Here is a 19055-nt window from a genome sequence, read left to right as displayed (position 1 = left end):
TAGAGAGTCATCTCTGAAACCATAGCAGAGGGGGCTCTAGACACAGGCACAGCTTGCTGTGAGTTATCTATCACCATGTGGCTTTCAAGATGCTGGGGCTCTGGGCATAAATACTGGGCAGTTGGGAATCTGCTACATCTGGGTTTGTAATAAAAACAACAGGAGTGTGAAAAGAGGGTTCATTTTCAAATGTCCATGGCAGAGCTGCCACTGGCTTAAACCTTAGATTTAGCATCTGGTATAATCCACAGAACAAATTTACAAATGCTGTCACTATTCCCACTTTATAATCAAGGAAACAGATACAAAATGTCACTAGCTACTGTGCCTGGGGCCAAACAGCAAGTGGGAGAGTTGGGATTTTCACCATATTTTTAATTTCTTATTTTTTCCAGTTCTCTGTGACCTCAGAGACAATACATCTAAACAAATTTGGTCTCCATGGTCTAAAACTGTGCCCTGACATGTGGGACTTGAGGGTGTTAATTTAAATCTTCCACATGAAGTCAACCCTGAGGTCATTGTATCGGCATAGCGAACTCATGGGCATGGGCAGATTGTGAGAGCACAGCGGGATAAGACAGATAGGAAGTGTGCATTTTAATTGTCTTCTAAAGTATGTACAGTATGTCGCAGCTATGTAAGAGTTTCCTTGAGATGAAACAGTTCCGTAAGGGAGAGTTTAGATGCAATAGCCTGCAGTATACCTGTGGCCAACGGAACCCGCAAAGCACAGAAAGAAACATTCCTTAATCTTCTAATGACCATCTTCAATAGCTCCTCTGGAGGCTCATGAGATGGCTCCATCGATAAAGTGCCTGTCATAAAAGCATGGAGATCTCAGCTCAGAATCCCAGCACTCACAGAAAAGCCAGGTATAGTGTGCGGCATTTCGGTAGCCCTGGTCCTGGGGAGACAGACAGACAGCTCTCTGGACCATATTAGCCAGCCAGCCTAACTAATCAACAAGATCCACGTTCAGCAAGAAACTGTCTCAAAAATTAAGATGGCGAGGAACAGAGGAAACCACTGGACATCAACCTCTGTTGCTGTTGCCCTGTCACACACATACATGTACATGTGTACCCATACTGTGCGCACACAATAACGCATTCCTGTTCTATTTCTGGTGAAACCTGAATGCTCGTATCTCCATTTGTTGTTGACAATGTCTTCAATAACTGTAGACGGAAGCTTTGACTTAACTGTGTCTACTGGCCACTTCACTGGGCTGAGGTTTTTCTAAGTCACACCGACCTGCCTTTCACGAACGACTAGACCACTAGTTTCCACCATACAACTATACCAACCTGCTTTGGATCATGGCCAGGGCTGTGTGGATTCTCTCCCTGTACCACTTGTATTTCTCCTTGGTGATGTTGACGTGGACCAAGCTCCCATCCTTCCAGGGGATGTGGATGAATCTGCTGCAGTATTTGGCATGGATTGTCTTCTTATTGGTGTCCTAAGGAAAGGACAAAGTGGAGGGGGCAGGCTATAGCAGATACTTTTGCTAAAACCAAACAAAAATGACTCCTTACTTGGGCTCACAAGATAACTAAACATGGAATAACATCTGGACATCGCCAACTCGATTTTGTATCTGTCTCCTCTAAGTCCAGTCAGCACATCGGCACACCGATCTCCAGAGCAGAGCCTGAGTATAACCTAATGATGCCTAACGTTGTATCTCCCTTCAAGGATAAAGAGCAACTGAAAGATCTTACTGTGCAAAGTCCTGTCCAGATCCCACCAAAACCATCCAAAAAGGCACCTGAAGGTGTCCAATAAACCTGTAATTACTCTGGATTCCAGGAACAGCAGGGCCTCAAAGTCATGTGACCCCATAATGAGATGCCTCTCCCCCCACCCCCACCCCCCAGGCAGTAATCTTCTCACAGTAACAACCTCAAACCTCACAAAACCAGAACTGAGACAAGATCAACCAGGTCCAGCCTGCTTAACAGCTGAAGTGTGCAGCCCTTTTCCTTTTGCCCCAACTCTTGGTCTACAGCTCAAGTCAGTACTTCAAAGACAGGCTTTGGGGCCAATGAACCCCTTTGTCTGTAACTTCACAATGTGACAGCAGCCATGTTGGTAGACTCTTTCTCTGCCATTCACTGCTGCCTCTCTAACAACATTTGGGATGTCGTATTGGGATATGGATGAGCCTGTTCTGTGGGGAATCCCAGGGCTTGGGCTTTGGGGCTAAAACTCTAGTAACAAGGCCACTCAGAAACTATTTAAGGAAGAAAAGTAGCCAGGGAGCACCCCATTTATATGTACACCTCTTAGCACATGCCCATCTCCACAGTGAGGCCATTCACTTCTAAATTTAACAAACATGTTCTGGTCCCTGTTCCAGAAACAGCCCTGTGCTAGAGGTCACGGAAGGTCAGAAGCACACGTGTGATCTCATCCGTATCAAAAAGAGACCAGGGATTGCTGCAAGAGGAGGCAAGTGAACTGGGTTCAACACAGCCCAAGGAGGTGGGTGGCAGCCTGATGAGACAGTGATAGTCAGGAAGCAGCGAGAGGAGAAGAGGCCACCACCCACATCAAGCCAATGGGCCCAAGAGAGAGACCAGGTTCTGTTGTAGAGGACAAGGATCCTGGGGTCACGTAGGAACAAGAACCCAGAGACAGGTGGTGTGTTTGTGGTAAGGACCCAGTTGATCAGTAGCACGCTGCCAGGAGGGGGTGGCAAAGGGAGCTGTCCTCCACTGGGGTGCCTTCTCTCTCCATCTCAGCCATATATAGCCCTGGGGCAGACACACAGAACCTTCATTTCTGCCCATCCCTCAGACATCGTGATGTCATTTCCCCCAGGAGACTGGGGTACAGCCAAGGAAAGCAACAGTAAGCCATGAGCTGTGTGGAGGCAGGCTGTCAGGCAGTAGCATGGCAGAAGATAGAACAACATGGCAGCCTGAAGGATCTCGATCACACTGGCCTCCATCTGCCACGAGAGAAGTCCCTGCCCAGCAACTCTTTTCTCCATCAGGGCAAAACTTTGAACACAAACAGCCAACGTTCCTTGGTGATACGGAGCGCAGGGCGCTTTATGGGTTCACTACTTGTGACCTCAGTGTCTGCAACAGAGAAAAGACCACATCTGTCGGGCAGTCTCCTAAGTGTGAGGCTCTGTGCTGAGTGAGACAGGCATTTCCCAGGTTGTACCTGACATTGCCCAGTTTAAAGACACGAAGAAGGTTATTGCAGGTGGCAAAATGATCCCTACCTCTCCGTCAATCTTGGAAACTATCCACACCAAGATCTTGTTAGTTGTGAATTTCTCAGGTGGGCAGAACTACACCACACCTGAACCAGTGTTGTTATAGACAGGCATACAGTAGATCCATCCCCTGCTGACCGGGAACTGGTAAGAATCTGTCCATGTTATAGTCACAGTCTCTCCTTACTATACACTTGTCATAACCACAGGAGTAACCCAAGTTGAGACCTATGGTCAGAAAAATATGATGGAGCAAGCCCCTCCCCCCACTGTCTATCAAAGGAAAGAGTAAGATAGTATGATTCTCAATCTTCACCGTATTATTATTCAGTAGCACAAGAAATGTGAGCTAAGCCCCTTCCCCACCCCCATTAATAAGCCACATTTTTCAGACTGGCCCTTATAATATCACTGAGACTGCCAAGAAGGAGGAGTAAGTTCACTGTTCGACCTGGCCCGGAGCCTGCCGTGTTGCCAGAAGCTCACAGCAGGCTGGGTCAAAATCAGCAAGGATGGATACTTTTAAATACCCAGGGCTGAGTGTTTTCTAAATGAAAACTTAGTTGTGTATGAGCTCCTGAACATGTTGGAACGATGCCTGCAAGGCCAGAAGGCCATGCTGGGAAGGGAAGCCGAGAATGAGATGTCTCCTGAGCTGCAGTAATTGCTCTTGCCTCCAAGGACAAGCAGCAGGCTTTTTTGTCAATGTTGCCTTCTTCTAATTCAATTTATGCATTTTCCTCCTGCAGGAGTCTACGATAAACACGCAGGGGGAAGGAGGGGAAAGCACAATAGCTAAACAACTAGAAGAAAACAGCCCAACTGGGAGGGGGACAAGAAGCTGGGTGGCAGCCAGCGTGGTGCCATGTCTGAGAGTGCAGGGTCCCCTCAATTGGATCTACAAACCTCTCAGTAAAGGCCTTGACCGTCAGTCACAGCCTTTAAGGATATATCAAGTGACCCATTATTTGAGCAGGACCTTGACCCTCCCACATCCTCGGTTTCCAACACACACATTCGTGCACACACACACACACACACACATATGCACACACATGCACAGGTACACACACATACTCGTGCACACAGACATGCACACGCATATATATAAACACATACATACGTGCACACACATTCATGTATACAAACACATATGCACACATATGCACACCACACATGTGTGCACACATACATACAGGCTGAACCCGGCTTGGCCATGTAAGGGGCAGTATGACATGGGTTCCTACCCCTGGAATAGAGCCAGCAAGGCGTGGTCCTCCATGAGTGTTGATGGCTGCTGTGGTTATAAGGCTTGTTTGTATGATAGTGTACATATTTTCATGTTCCTCCTTCAAGGGAGGTTCTCTCTGCCAAGATTAATGACTCCATGAAAACCAGAGACAGCACAAGTCTGGGAGTCAAGGGCATGTCCAATGTCTCAGCAAAATGCTAGAATACTGTGACCTTCAAGACAGCCCTTAAGGCTGTGGGAAGAACAATAAAAGCATGAGTTCAAAAATATTTAATTTCTCAACTATGCAAAATATAAGGATGCAGCATGAATTATATAAGCAGCTTCACAGATCTAAAGGAACAGAGACAGCTGCACTGTGAGCCAGCTTGTCAGAAAGATACAAAGACAGGCACACTCCTGAGTTCAAGGTCAGCCTGCGACAGACGGAGCTTAGGTCCTGGTGAGGTAGGAGTGTTCATCTGAGGGTGAGATAAGGACTGGGCTTTGGATCTGCAAGAGATGAGAGATCCAGAGAGGTTTAGAATTATAAAAAAAAAAAAAAAAAAAAAAAAAAAAAAAAAGCTGTCTGGAGCAGAGTGCTGTCTGGAGATCTCCAAAAAAAAAGCAGAACATAGAGCAATCTGGAAAGCTGTCGAGCAGAACACAGTCTGTCGTCTTGTAACCAACAATTTGACTTCCAGGCCTTTGTTTCAGTGCTCTCAAACATCCTTCCTCTCAGAGCCCATCTCCAAACCAAGGCTGATCCTTGGCACATACACACATATACATATACACATACAAACACACACACAATATACATACATACATACATACATACATACATACATACATACACACACAAACACACACACACATACATACACACACATACTCATGGAAACATACACACATGCACACACATACATGCACACACAGGCAAACACACACACACACACGCACACACACACTGATTTTTCTGCTTCAGACTGTGACAGTGGTCAGTCTCTTTGTGCTTATCAACAGTCACCGCTCTATACATAGAGGCGATTATTTCTCAATGTGTAGCCAGCCATTGGTCCACCACCTTTACCCTCTCCTGGGTGTTTGCCATGGTTTGAATGTCATTTGTCTCAACCATGTTGAGCCTTAGTCCCCAACATGGCCATACCAGGAGGCAGTGCCTTTAGAAGGTGATTGGGTATTCCTGTAGGAGTGTTGGGTGGCTCAGAACTAGATTGGTTACCCTAAGAGTGGACTGTTGCAAAGCAGGTCAGCCTCCACGCCTGGGTTATTCTTGTTGCTGTCACAGATGCTGGACAAACCCACCGTGAGGAAGGAAGGATTTATTCTGGCCCATGATGTGAGGTTGCGGTCCATCATGGTGGGGAGGTTGTGCAAGCAGGAGCGTGAGGGATCTGCAGCCAGGGAGCAGAGAGAGATGGATGCTGGTGCTCAGCTTGCTCTCCTGTTTCCTCAGCCCAGAGCCTCAGTCCATGGACGGGTGATTGCTGCATTCCAGATGGCTGTGTTCACACGTAGGGTAGGTTTTCCCTCCTCACTTAACCCAATCTAAAGACTCCCTCATCGGTATGCCCAAAGGTTTTTCTGCTGGGTGCTTCTAAATCCTGTCGACTTGAAAAACCACCATCCACATTGCTGTGACCCCTATGCCCCACTTGATGTCACACCTATCCCCCACTCCCTTGCCACCACACCTACCCTTTCTTCCTCCCCACCCTTCCCTTCTCATCCGTGTGCTCTCCTACCAGTGCCCACTTCCCTTCTTTTCTGTGAGGTGATACAACACGATGTCCGCACCGGAAACTTAGCAGATGCTACACCAGATTCTTTGGCCTCTAGAACTGTGAGCTAAATAGACATCCTTTCTTTACACATTTCCTAACCTCAGATATTTTACTATAACAACACAGAATGGGCTAGCTAGGACATACATGATGTAAAACCCTGGTCCCTGCCTCATACCTGATGATTTAAACACAAGGATATGAACGTTTAGAAACCATTGACACTGAGAATAATTTGGTCCTTGCCAGCCGGAGTCAGACACTGTGAGAAGCATCCTCATGGACACCATTTGGTACAATGGAATTACATCTCTCAGAGCTTGACGCGTACTTGTCTGGTACCGTGACTCTTTGGAGAATCTGATTTTATGTTTACTGGAAATCTACTGTATATTGGTAGGTGCCAACTGGAACACTGTGTCTTTAAGATAATGGAAATTCAAGAGGAGATGCTTGGTTCTTTACACACTCACCAGCAGTTTCTCCTTTCTTTTCAATACAGGCAGACAAAGACTCTCTCCTCTGACATACAGTGAACAACCCAGGCACTTATAAGGCTTGAATTTCTACTGATCCAGCTGGTGGCTTGGGTATAATATACTTCTAACTGTTGTTATAGCTTGGAAATTTGAGTGAGTCTCCAAAAGTGTCTGTGGTAGGTCCCCAGGGTGGCAGTGCTAAGTGTCATGGAAACTCTACAGAAGGGTCTAGTGGAAGATCATTGGGAACTGTTGTGGACAGGCCTGGTGCAGTTTGTATTTTGATGCTAATTCTGCTTTTCTGGGAGGGGATGCAGACAAGGAGTGAGTCACATACTCAGGCAGTCCTGTGAACCAACCTCCTAATGAATAAAGGAGCCAATCACTGGGCGAGTAGGTGGGACTTCCAGGTTGGACAGAGGAAGAGAGGAAGCAGGAGAGAGTTAGGCCTTTTTTTGGACAGGGATAGCGTGAGGACAAGATGTGTCTCTTGATTTCAATGGTGGATCCATAAGAATCCACCACTGGAGGATTTAAATTTAATAAGACTTACAAGATTAGGATTTTAGTTACTGTGCCCAACACTTGAGTTGTTTCTGAACTAAGTTTGTGTTGTATTTTCCTTCACGTGGCTGCTAGTCTGGGTTCAAGAGAGAAAGGTATGAAGGCGAAGCATTGGTTTGCCTGAGGCATACTACAAAAGCTGTGGGGGATTTGAAGCATGAGTTTGGCATGGTAGCGACCCAGCCAGTGGGAACCTAGCGGGCTGAGTGGAGAGACTGTGGAGCACTGAATCAGAGCCTCCACAAAATAAAAACAGGTCGGCCATTGCCCACCAGTGCATGGCCGGCCAGGCCGCTGGGGGAAAGGCACAAGTGCAGAACATATGGGTCCTTTTTTTAAAATTATTTCCCACAACAGGGGACTGCCAATGATGGGCAGTAATGCTGCTCTTACAGCATGGGTGTTCACTAGCACAAGCTGCTAAACAATGAAGTCAGCAACCCATTTGGTCCCCTTCTGTTCATGGCTGTTTCTATGTGGCACAGCTAGGAGCTGGGGAATTGTATCAGAGGCCAAAAAAGATGGTACCTCTGTGTTATTAGATCTCCAAAAGTACAAGCTAAATATAAGCTTTTCTTCATGAAGCACCTACCATCAAGGCTTCTGTTTTTATCCACTCAGAGCAGACTAAGACATGTAGAACCATGCCCTGGCTCTCAGTACTCCCATGGGTACCATTTAGAGAAGTTAGAAAGCAAAAGGACAGCTTTGTCATGGAAACCCTAGCTAATACCCTCCCCTGCCATCTTTCAATGTGGCCTGCCCTTGGCTTCTGACCCAAGGGAGGCCTTGCTGCCCACCTCAGACACCAAGGGAAGGCCCACAGCCCTACCGCCTTTCACCTACCGCACTGGTCTGCACAGATTCGTTTTCTGGTTTGGCTTTTATATCAACAACTCCATCAGCATGGCGGAAGGAGCAGTGGGCGAGGACATCGTAAAAGGTCAGCTTCTGAGCCTTCAAGCCGTACTTCTGGAGCCACTTCTGGGAGTCCCAGGTGTCTTCTGCATTTTCCTTACTCTCAGCAGGCCTTGGTTCTGGAATCATAGTGCATCAGCCACTCATAAGGCATGAGCAGTTCCTCCACTCCCAACCTCATGTTTACCAATCTGGATCATTCCCCGCTGCTAGGCAACAGAGCCCACATTTCCCGTCAGGAATGAACTACAGCAGGACTCTGGCTGAGAGACCAAAGCCATGTGTCAGGAAGGCATTACATACAGGGTCAGAAGCTCTGGGTTCAAGTCCTGCTGTGCCTGCCGTCTACTATCTTAGGCAAGTGACTCAAACGTAATTTATCTGTTTTTTTTGTTTGTTTGCTTTTTGAGACAGGGTTTTTCTGTATAGCCCTGGCTGTCCTGGGACTCACTTTGTAGACCAGGCTGGGCTCAAACTCAGAAATCCACCTACCTCTGCCTTCCAAGAGCTGGGATTAAAGGCGTGTGCCACCACTGCCGGGCATAATTTATCTGTTTTACCATTGTAAGCTCAAGCAAATATCTTTACCAGCAGATGAAAGATGGTATCCTCTTGGCCTTCTTGAAGAGCCTGATTTTATATTTATTGGAAATTTATTCTATGCTGCCAGACCATTGAAATATTGCATCCCTTCTTCTCTGTGGGCTGATGGTGAACTTCTCTTTTGACACACTGCTAGCTAATGGGACTCCTGATACCTGAGTTTCTGTAGACCCAGTTTACCACTTACGCATAATTCACAGTGGTAAACCTAGTGCTACTCTGTAGATGTGTTTTGAGAGTGCACTGGAAAGTGTACGTGATGGATGTTTGGTCCCCAGTGTGGCAGTGGGATTTCCCATAGGCAGTTCTCAGTATCAGTGGCTTCTGAACTCTCCAGCAACACACACGAGAGTCAGGAGGTCTGAGATGGAGACCAAGATTTTGCATCAGTTTTGATCCAATATCCAGGAAGGACTGGACCAGGACTCCCACCCACTGTGAGTGCCTCCATCAGATGCTGCTCAAATTTCTTGTGATAATGTAGTGTTTGCACAAAGCCTGTACACTTTAAATCACCTCTACATCACGTGTAACAGCCAACACAAGCAACGTGTACACATGGAACAATGGCAAACAAACCTGCACACTTCCAGTGCAGTGGCTTCTTGTTTTTTTTGGGGTTTTTTTGGCTTTTTGGTTTTTTGGTTTTTGGGGTTTTTGTTTTTTTGTTTTTTTGTTTTTTTGGTGAGACAGGGTTTCTCTCTATAGCCCTGGCTGTCCTGTATTTTTTTTCTTTAAATGTGTTTGATTCATGGTTGGCTCAGCCCTCAGAGCCTGAGACTACAAGGTAACCCCTGGGCTTGTCCCACTCTGCTTTCTGTTGCTAGGACAAACATTGAACTACCTGGAAGGGTGTGTGTCATCTTATCATTCACAGTGCACCATCTCGAGGAGCCACACCAGGAACTCAAGGCGGGAACTGAAGCAGAAGCCATGGAGGAATGTTGTGTCCAAGGCTCACTCACCTTGCTTGCTTTCTTAGATAACCCAGGACCATCTGCTCAGGGTGGGATCACCCACAGTGAGCTAGACCCTCCCACATCAATCCTTAATCAAGAAAATGTTCCACAGACTTGCCCGCAGGCAGAGCTGATGGAGGCAATTCCCTGTTTGAGGTTCCCCTTTCCCAGGTGACTACAGTTTGTATCCAGTTGACAAAATCTAGCCACTACAGGGTTACAGAGATGGCTCAGTGGTTAGTGGCATGCACTGCTCTTGAAGAGGACCCAAATCTGGTTCCCAGCACCTATACCAGGCAGGCCACATCTGCCTGTAATTCCAGCTCCAGGGAACCCAATGCCCTCCCCTGGCCTCTGAGGGCACCTACACTTGCATGTGCACTTATTCACCACACAAGCACACACAGACACACAGACACCTTTTTAATAAATAAATAAATAAATAAATAAATAAATAAATAAATAAATAAATAAATCTTTAAGGGCTAGAGAGATGGCTCAGCAGTTAAGAGCACTGACTGCTCTTCCAGAGGTCCTGAGTTCAATTCCGAGCAACCACATGGTGGCTCACAACCATCTGTAATGGGATCTAATGCCCTCTTCTGATGTGTCTGAAGACAGCTACAGTGTTCTCATATACATTAAATAAATGAATAAATAAATAAACATTTAAAAAGAATATTAAGAAATAAATCTTTAAATGAAAGATTTAATTTCTACCAGGCTTGTCATATTTAAGGGGCCATACAATTAGAACAGGACCCGGGGAAATAAAACAGTTGCAACCAATCAGTTCTCAGTACTATGCAACAAAGCTGCCCGTGAGCCGTCAGATGGGCCATCTCCTCACATTTCAATACAACGCCTTGAAAGAACTCACTCAGAAACCTACTGGGGTCAGAAGTGAACAGAGAAGCTGGCTTCCGCTTTCGAATTTTAAGCCAATATGGCACCCAAAGCCCCACTGAGTCCCATCCTGAATGCCAGCAGGTGGTTCCCCCACAAACCACAGTGTTGTCCTATCTTTTTCTCAAGGAATTCAAATCAGATGCCTCCCAGGACATCCAGCCCCTTGGGCTTCCCTAGAGAGCTCCTGGCACCACTGCAAGGCTCTGGAGCTGGGTCTTGTGGGGAGATCAGCCTCCATGGAGGAGCTGTTCTATGACTTCTCCAGCCGCTCCTGACTCTGCGTCGCGGACACCTCTCTGCTCCTGCCTAGGAAGCTGCTTCCTTTTCCCTGTTTGACCAGGGAGATGGGGAATAAATTTCTCATTCAATGATCTCCATAGCAACACACATCCTTTTGCTCTGTTTTAGGGGCTGCCTTCTTAGAAAAAAGATGAAGGCCCTGCATCAAGCATAAGTCCACATTTATGACAAAAAAGAGCCTTCTGGAAGTCATCAAAACCGGCCCTAGCAAGGGTGTTTAAAGAGACAAACCTTCACTCTTCCAGGTTCATGCGAGACAGAGGGTAAAGCCAAGCCGCTTCCCCTTCTGGGCAGGAGTCAGGCTTCCAATGACCACCTGAAGGGGGTTGCAGGCCCCTTCCAACCTGAGCTTCATAGAGGGTATCAGTGGCAGGCAAGCATTCAAAGCAGAGAGCTCAGACACATCGGAGCTGGAGAGGTGAGGGAGAGCCAAGCCGGTTTTCATGTTCATTCACTGCTAATTATACCAATTAGTGACTGAGCCTCGTTAGCCCGAGGAGGGGAAGGAGGGGGGCAGCATCTGTTCATTAGCGTGACGGAGGAGGGATCCTTTCTCGGTTCTCCTGCGGTTATTTTAATTAGGAGCGTGTTTGAGTCCCTCACTGCAGGCTGTGAGCTCAAGGTGATGCTGATCCCAGGGTCCTCCTAGTCCAAGCGTGTGACAGATTGCTAAAGGAGCTTTTGAAGGAGGGAAGCACAGAACTTCCCTGCCTGGTCCTCTCCATCCCATTGATTGGTCTCAGAACATTTTCCAGGCAGGAAGCCATACTTACTAATGCTTTTGAAGACCACCATGGTTTAACCAGGGTTGTGATAAAAAATGATATTGGGTACGGCTCACCCACCACCACCCCCTCCCTCTGACACTCATACACCTACCCTCAAAGTCAGATCATCAGGGGTACCATCAAGGACTTACCACCCTCCAAACTTCACCCTCTACCCTCATCCACTGAAAGCAACTCAACTGCCACCTCATTCCTGCTGTGCTAGGTCATGGGCCTTTTCAGGGAACTATCAGTCTACAGGATGCGCTCAGTTTCCAGACAAGGCATAGTCAATCCACATGCTTTGCCCCTGCTGAGCACTGATGGCTGCTACTAAAAAAGAGGGCTCCTTAGGCAAAAATTTGGGGGATCTAAAAACTTGGAGATGACTGATTACCTTGTTTTAAACCTTTTTTGGGGGGTAGGCAGGGGCACTCACCACAAACAGGATCTATCCCAATCCTGCTATTAGGAACCCCGAAAGTATTTCATCTTAACGCCTTTCTGTCCAGAGCATTGTGGAGGGCTTGTGGTCTACAGACCAGAGCACAATACACACTGGGAGGGAGGGAGGGAGGGAGGGAGGGAGGGAGGGAGGGGCTGGCAGAACTGAGGACAGCTGGGAATGGAGGGAGAAGAACAGCGACTCATGGACAGTCCATTCCCTCCCACTGATGAGGTGGGTGACTCCTCAGCAGACTCTGTGGTTCCTCTGAAGGTAGAATGAAGCCTGCTCTGGGCAGAGGCCAGGGGACAGGTGGTGACAGTATGAGACAGAAGTCACCTTTGAGCATTTGCACACATCTCTGTGCTTGTCTGATATATTCTGCTAATGCACATTGCTTAAAGCATCTAGCGCTGAACGCATGTGCCCGACACCTCACGGGTACCAGCCTGGAGGAGGGAGGTGGAGAGCAGAAACCCACCATTACCCCAGAGCTGCTTCTCTGCTAATATCTGGTGTCCTGGGCACTACACATGGGGCCTGAGGCCCAGTGGGAGCACCGAGGAGCCTAATGTCAAGTGTGTGCCTGAATCTGAGCAGGAAGTTTTAATCTCTGTTCTGAATAGAATGTCAGGGAAAAGCCTGTCAGAATTTGTGGCCTTTAACTTCTTGGGAGAGTTGAAAGGGGTGCCAGGGAGCTCTAGGCCTGCTCCCCCGACCCCAGGAATGCTGTAAATTAATTTTCGTTTGTTTGTTTGTTCCTTCTTGCTAATTCTGACAAATCAAAGCATGGCTTCCATTGCAAAGAAGGGTCTGTTGCTTGCCCAGTGTGCTTATTCCAATTCCAGGGTCACTAATTTCTACACGACTCTGAGGGTGGAGAAGAAAGTAGGGGAAAGAAATGAGGCAGAAAAGAAGCAGGTTTAAAATGGAAGCAAAGTGGTAATAACAAAGAAACTTGGAGGAGGAAACAAGAGCCTTCCTTTGCCCATACTCCTCCCAGTTTCTCTTCTGTTCACCAGCTGGTTGGTGTGTGAGAAATGGCTTTCCATGCAAGCAGCATCTCAGCTGGGAGTGGGGCAGTTTCGGGAGACTCTAAACCATGACACCTGTTGCAGATGGCTCGGCTCAGCAGTGGGGAGCAATTGTCAGTTCAGGGACAATCCTGCTCAAGGATATGAAGAAAACATGACCAGGAGCCCAAACGGTGGGAGGGGAAATCACAGCGCGATTTGATGAGCCCACAACTCAGCAGCCATTCCAAGTGGCAAAGCTGAGGACCACTGAGGTGGCTTGACCTCAACCTGTACCTTAAGCACCAACTTTTTTAAAAAACAAGATGGGGAGATTAGAGAGATGGCTCAGCAGTTAAAAGGACCTGGGTTCAATTCTCAGCACCCACATGGTAGCAAATGACTATCTGGCATTCTCTTCTGGCCTTCAGAGGTACTGGGCACGCACAGTGGCCATACAAAAAATAAGCCATACACCTACAATTAAAAAAAAAAAGTCTTTAAAAACTGTTAAAAATAGCCAGAGGTGGGGGNGGGGGTGGGGTAGGGTGGGGTGGGGATGACACCTTTAATTCCAGCATTAAGGAAGCAGAACAGGAGGAGCTCTGTGAGTTCAAGGCCAGGCCTACAGAGTGAGTGACAGGACAGCTGAGGCTACACAGAGAAACCCTGCATCAAAAAACCACTGCCAGAAGCAGCAACAACATATAGCCAGGTTGTGGCAAGGTCTATAGATCAACTCAGGATTTGGATATAAAGTGGACTCATGAGGTTAAGAAGACAGAAAGAAAAAGTATAAACAGACTTTGGGAAATTGTAAGACCTGAAGTTCCCACAAGTGTGCGATGAAGACTGGGTTAGCACTCATTTCTTTACGAACGGTAACTATCCTTCCGATTTCCTTCATCTAGAGCAGTGGTCCTCAACTGTGAGTCATGACCCCTCCGGATGTCATGTATCAGATATTTACATTACTATTCATAGCAGTAGCAAAAAAAATTACAGTTCTGAAGTAGCAATGAAATGATAGTTTGGTTGGGGGTCACCACAACATGAGAAACTGTATTAGAGGGTTGCAGCATTGGGAAGGTTGAGAGCCACTGGTCTAGAGTCTGTGCGAACATCTTGTTTCTAAGTACTTCCATTCTTGGGTCTTCCCCTTTTCTCCATAGTGTCCACTGAAGCGTGAAGCAGCACACATTTCTGGGGTCCCAGTCTTAGCTACTGTTCTGCTGCTATGAGGAGATAACCATGACCAAGGCAGCTTATAGAAGAAAACACTTGATGGGGGTTTGCTTACAGCTTCAAAGGGTTAGTCCATGACCATTATGGTGGGGAGCGTGGTGGCAGGCATGCAGGCATGGTGCTGCACAAGGAGCTGAGAGGTCACATCTGAGCTGCAAATTGCAGGCAGAGAAGGAGAGCAAGACTGGGTTTCCTAGCCTGGACACACCTCTTCCAACAAGGCCATGCCTCCTAATCCTTCCCAAACAGTGCCAATAGCTGGGGATCAAGCATTCAAGCATGTGAGCCTGTGAGAACCACTCTCATTCAAACCACCGTGGACCCTTTTATCTTATCTCTGCTGCCCTGCCTGGTGCTAACAAGCAGAATACTACTGAGCCTAAGGAAATATGCATTTGTGCCAAGGTTTTTTCCAAAGTATTATAATTTAGCTTTTACAGTGAGGCGCTTACTCCCATGCCCTCTCATGTTGGGTGGTTATTTTCCCCATAATGAAATCTCCTGACACCCGTGTCAAAAATCAATCTATGGTAGGTACATAGATTTACTCTGGGGTCATCCCATGAATTTATGCATCTATGTTTTCAGAGAGTTTTCCTGTGTGGTCCTGACGCAATGGAAACTCACTTTGGACCCAGTTGATTTTAAGTTGCTGTCTTTCCTTCTCAGCCTCCCAAGATGCTGCCACACCTGGCCTTTGTGAATCCATTTTTCCCGCAGTGTTACACGGCCTTTGTTATGCAAGAGCATGCTCGCTCTTAACCACTGAACCATCTGGCCAGCTCTCTTTGCATTTTTAAATCTAGCTTTCTGGACCGCTCACATTTTGCTTGTTTAGAAACTGTGGCACAGATGGTCTCTTTTCAAGAGGCTCGTGGCAGCAGTGAGCAAAGCCAGTGTCAAGACATTTCTGACTGCATTTCTCCAAGTCTCAACGCCACTCAGGACTACAACAAAATCTTGTTGGTTATTTAATACACAAAATGACCATCTTCTGTCTTCATTGGCTCGATAAACACTCTCAGACCTGTCCAAAGATCTTGAAAGAGCCCTTAGCCTCATGATATCGAATCCGTATTTTGAACCAAGTCAATATTCAGAGTCAGATCAGAGAGTAAACTCTGAGGCACTCCTCATTTCGTGATTAAAGCATGACCACCCAGCATGTGAGGCTCCCTGTCGATAATGGGTCACAGATGGTTTTGGAGAAGATCCCAAATGAAGAGCCCTTGAAATGTGTGGGCTGTAGCATAATCCAAAAAAAAAATAGTTCTGCATTCTGCTTTCTCAAGTTTGGAAAAACCATTTAGTCCTTTATGACAAAAGAGGCCGTATTCTTGTTTCAGAATCTTGCCTGGATCCTACACAGAGGGAGTGCCTGGGTGATGTGCCCAGGACCTCTGAGCAGCCAACACCCACTCCTACACTTTATCAGTAGCCCTGTATGGAGGCATAATTAACCACCACAACCAGTTACACACTTAGCTTGTGGAAACCAGTACACCTGATCAACACGTGGCTAGGCTTACGCTCGTCTTCCTGATGTTTCCTGAGACATGGTATTTGCCTCTCGGTATATTGCCAGGTGTCAGTATATTACAAATGACCATTAATATGTTCTCGTCATTAGCTTATTTAGATTTTCTGTTCTTTCCTGAACCACTCTTGGAAGGCTATTGTCTAGGGATCTGTCCATTTCCTCCAGGTTCTCTGGTCTGTTTATGCATGGCTGTTCGAGGTGACCTCAGCCTATCTTTCTGAAGTGTCAGTTGTGATGTAATGTTCTCCTCCCACTCTCTGGTCTCGTTCATTGGTGTCTCCTGTCCTTTCCTTACTTGGTCTAAGTCAGCATTTGTCTGTCCGAAGACTCCGCTCTGATTTGTAGATCTTTGCTAGGTTTTACCCTCTCTACTTCCTCTCTGCCCCTTTCTTTATACTCAGTGGGGTTTGGCTGCTTCTCCCAGCTCTAGCTCCTGGGTGGGGTCGGGGGGGGCAGTGACAGGCTGTCTCAAATCTTTGCATTCTCTCTTGGGGCACAGATGCTACACACACTCACCTTGGCACTAATTTTACCATAGGCTTTGATAAGCTATGTCTCCCTCTTCTTTTGTTTCAGGGGGAAATTTTAATTTCCTTCTTGGTTTTTATCCTAGATCCACTGCTTATTCAAAAGGAAGTTCTTTACTTCCCATGCACGATGTCATGATTTCCTGAAAGCCTCAGGTGTCACCATCCAGGGTGGCTATGATGCAACCTGACCTGAGATCAGGAACTTGTTTAAAACACTGTGAGGGACTGAAGAGATGGTGCAGTGCTTAAGAGAAGTGGCTGCTTTTCTAGAGTTCCCAGATTCGACTCCCAGCACCCACGTGGTAGTTTGTAGACATCTGTGACTCCAGCCACCGGGAACCTAAAGGCCTCCCTGGGCACCAGGCATACATGGGGTACAAAGACATCCTTGGAGACAAAACATCCATACTCCTATACATACATACACACACACACATTTAAAGAATGTGTGTGTGTGTGTGTGTGTGTGTGTGTGTGTGATTTTCTTGGTAAATGGATCATGTGTTTCTTGAGCATGAGTCTTGTGGATGACAACACGGCGTCTCAATGTCCAAAGGTGGGACACGCCTGCTAGATGCATGTTGGCACATGGAGTCATATGTCACTTCCATAATTTCAGCCCTGGGTGGCACCCGGATAAAAAATAAGGCTGAGTCTGCCATCAGCATGCAGTCACTGCTTCAGCAGCAAAGGGCAGCCCAAGCCTTACTATGCTGAGGGTGCGTTGTTCAGAAAGAATGAAGAGAAGTGGGCCGGTTGTCTCACCGGCCACCCCTGTGACCTAAAAAGGTCACCATGTCTCTTTCACAGTCACCAGCCTGAGGCCAGACATTGGAAGACTCTGTCTGGCTCTGGACATAATCACTGTGAGTGACTAGTTTCAGGCTATGGCTCCCTAGTCACAACTATGTCCACCATTGCCACCAACCTGTGTTACAACCTAAGCCAACAACCTGCCAGGACCAGCCTATGAGGTGAATCCCTGATTCATGACCACTGCAACTACCACAGGTGATGCCAGCTGGAGCAGAGGTCCAAGTGTTCCATGGGGACATGTCTTCTAGCACGACAACCACAGAGATCCCTACACTGGCAGACCGAGCACTCAATTCTGGGACAGAATCTTATGATTTCAGTTACCTACATCAAATGGGATTTGGGGGTCATACTATGTGGTCTGTGGTTGGGGTAATGTTGGTGAATGTGGCCCCCTAACCATCTTGGCACATGGTAAGTTAAGCGACCTCTGAGTCTCACAGCTGCGAGTACCCACACAGTCTTAGGTATTTGAGGCCCATCCATCACACAGCTGGCAGAGATGTAACCAGAAATTCAAGTATGTCCCCTGGAGGCACAAGTTTCTACCAGGTGGTAGTACAATGGCTTAGCACCCCATCTCTGAGTACGAGCTTGGTAATAGTTGTGCCTGGCCCTTCCCCCATGGTGAGCTAAGTCTTCCTCCATGCTCTGCAGCTGGGGTAGAAGTAGGGGTCAGGCACCTGGCCCAACACAGTTCCAGCTGGGCATTAGACAGGTGGTAGGCTGTCTGTAGGTATCAAGTAGCTTTTCCCAGTGCTATTTTGCTCTGGCAGATCTGTACTGGGTTTCAAGCCTAAGGCCTGGGCTTAATTCTTTCTCCTTCGGTCAATAAAGGAGGTATCTCACTCTAGGCTGCTTAGAATAGAAGCAGTGGTGAAGGCCAGTCAACCGAGTTTTCTTGGGATCGCCGAGATAAAAACATTGACCAAGGCAGTCTGTGGGGGGAAGGCATTCAGCTTAGATGTTTACATCAGAGTCCATCTTCAAAGGAAGACAGCGGAGGAACTCACAGCTGAGGCCTGGAGACAAGAGCCGAATCAGAGGCCAAGAGCAGCACTGCTTACCGGCTCACTTTCTCTAGCTGGCTCAGCTACTTATACAGCCCAGGTCCACCTGCATAGGGAAAGTACCGTCCGCAGTGGGCTGGCCCCTCCTATATCAATTAACAGTTAAGAAAATGGCCCCACAGACATGCACATAAGTCAGTCTGATAATGGCAGTTCTTTAAGGCAATTCCCCCTCCCCATGTGACTCTAGGTTGTATCGAGTTTATGAAAAGGTTAGCCAGCCCACGGATCCATTACCAGAACATCTCCCTCAGCTTCCAGGACATTCTGCCTCTCCCTGTCCATTTTGGCTGATTGATAAATTCTCTCTCTCTCTCTCTCTCTCTCTCTCTCTCTCTCTCTCATTAAAGGTGACCCTTTTTTGAATTTTTTTCTGCATGGTAATCTCTGATTGAATGCCAAGCATTGTGAGTTTGATCATGGTGTGTGCTGGACAAGTTCTGTGCTGTGATACCCAGAGCAATGCTGCACTTGGGCATCACGGTTCCCTAGGACCTTCCCAAGTAGTTGTAACACCTCTGTGAGTTACAAAGTTCCCTGACTCTGTTCCTGGGCTTTTTTTCTCTCCAATTCCTCCTAGTAGCCTCCACTTGTTGGACAACTTTCCTTTTTTTTTTTTTTAA

General features: G+C 47.2%; 1 protein-coding gene across 3 annotated transcripts in view; it reads right to left on the bottom strand.

The window, feature by feature from the left end:
• Vwa3b (von Willebrand factor A domain containing 3B) overlaps positions 1-19055 on the bottom strand; it is a 163533-nt gene that overhangs the window by 81272 nt on the left and 63206 nt on the right. For all 3 annotated transcript variants that reach the window (XM_021171396.2, XM_021171379.1, XM_029476472.1), the window contains exons 9-10: positions 8164-8354; positions 1311-1465 (exon numbers count right to left, since the gene is read on the bottom strand). In XM_021171396.2, coding sequence (XP_021027055.1) covers positions 1311-1465; positions 8164-8354 — 346 coding nt within the window. The remainder of the gene's footprint in view (positions 1-1310; positions 1466-8163; positions 8355-19055) is intronic.

The sequence above is a fragment of the Mus caroli genome, chromosome 1 (assembly GCF_900094665.2).
Source record: "Mus caroli chromosome 1, CAROLI_EIJ_v1.1, whole genome shotgun sequence".
Classification (NCBI taxonomy): domain Eukaryota; kingdom Metazoa; phylum Chordata; class Mammalia; order Rodentia; family Muridae; genus Mus; species Mus caroli.
Note: the sequence above shows the minus strand (reverse complement) of the source record. Positions and strands in the feature narration are given on the sequence as shown.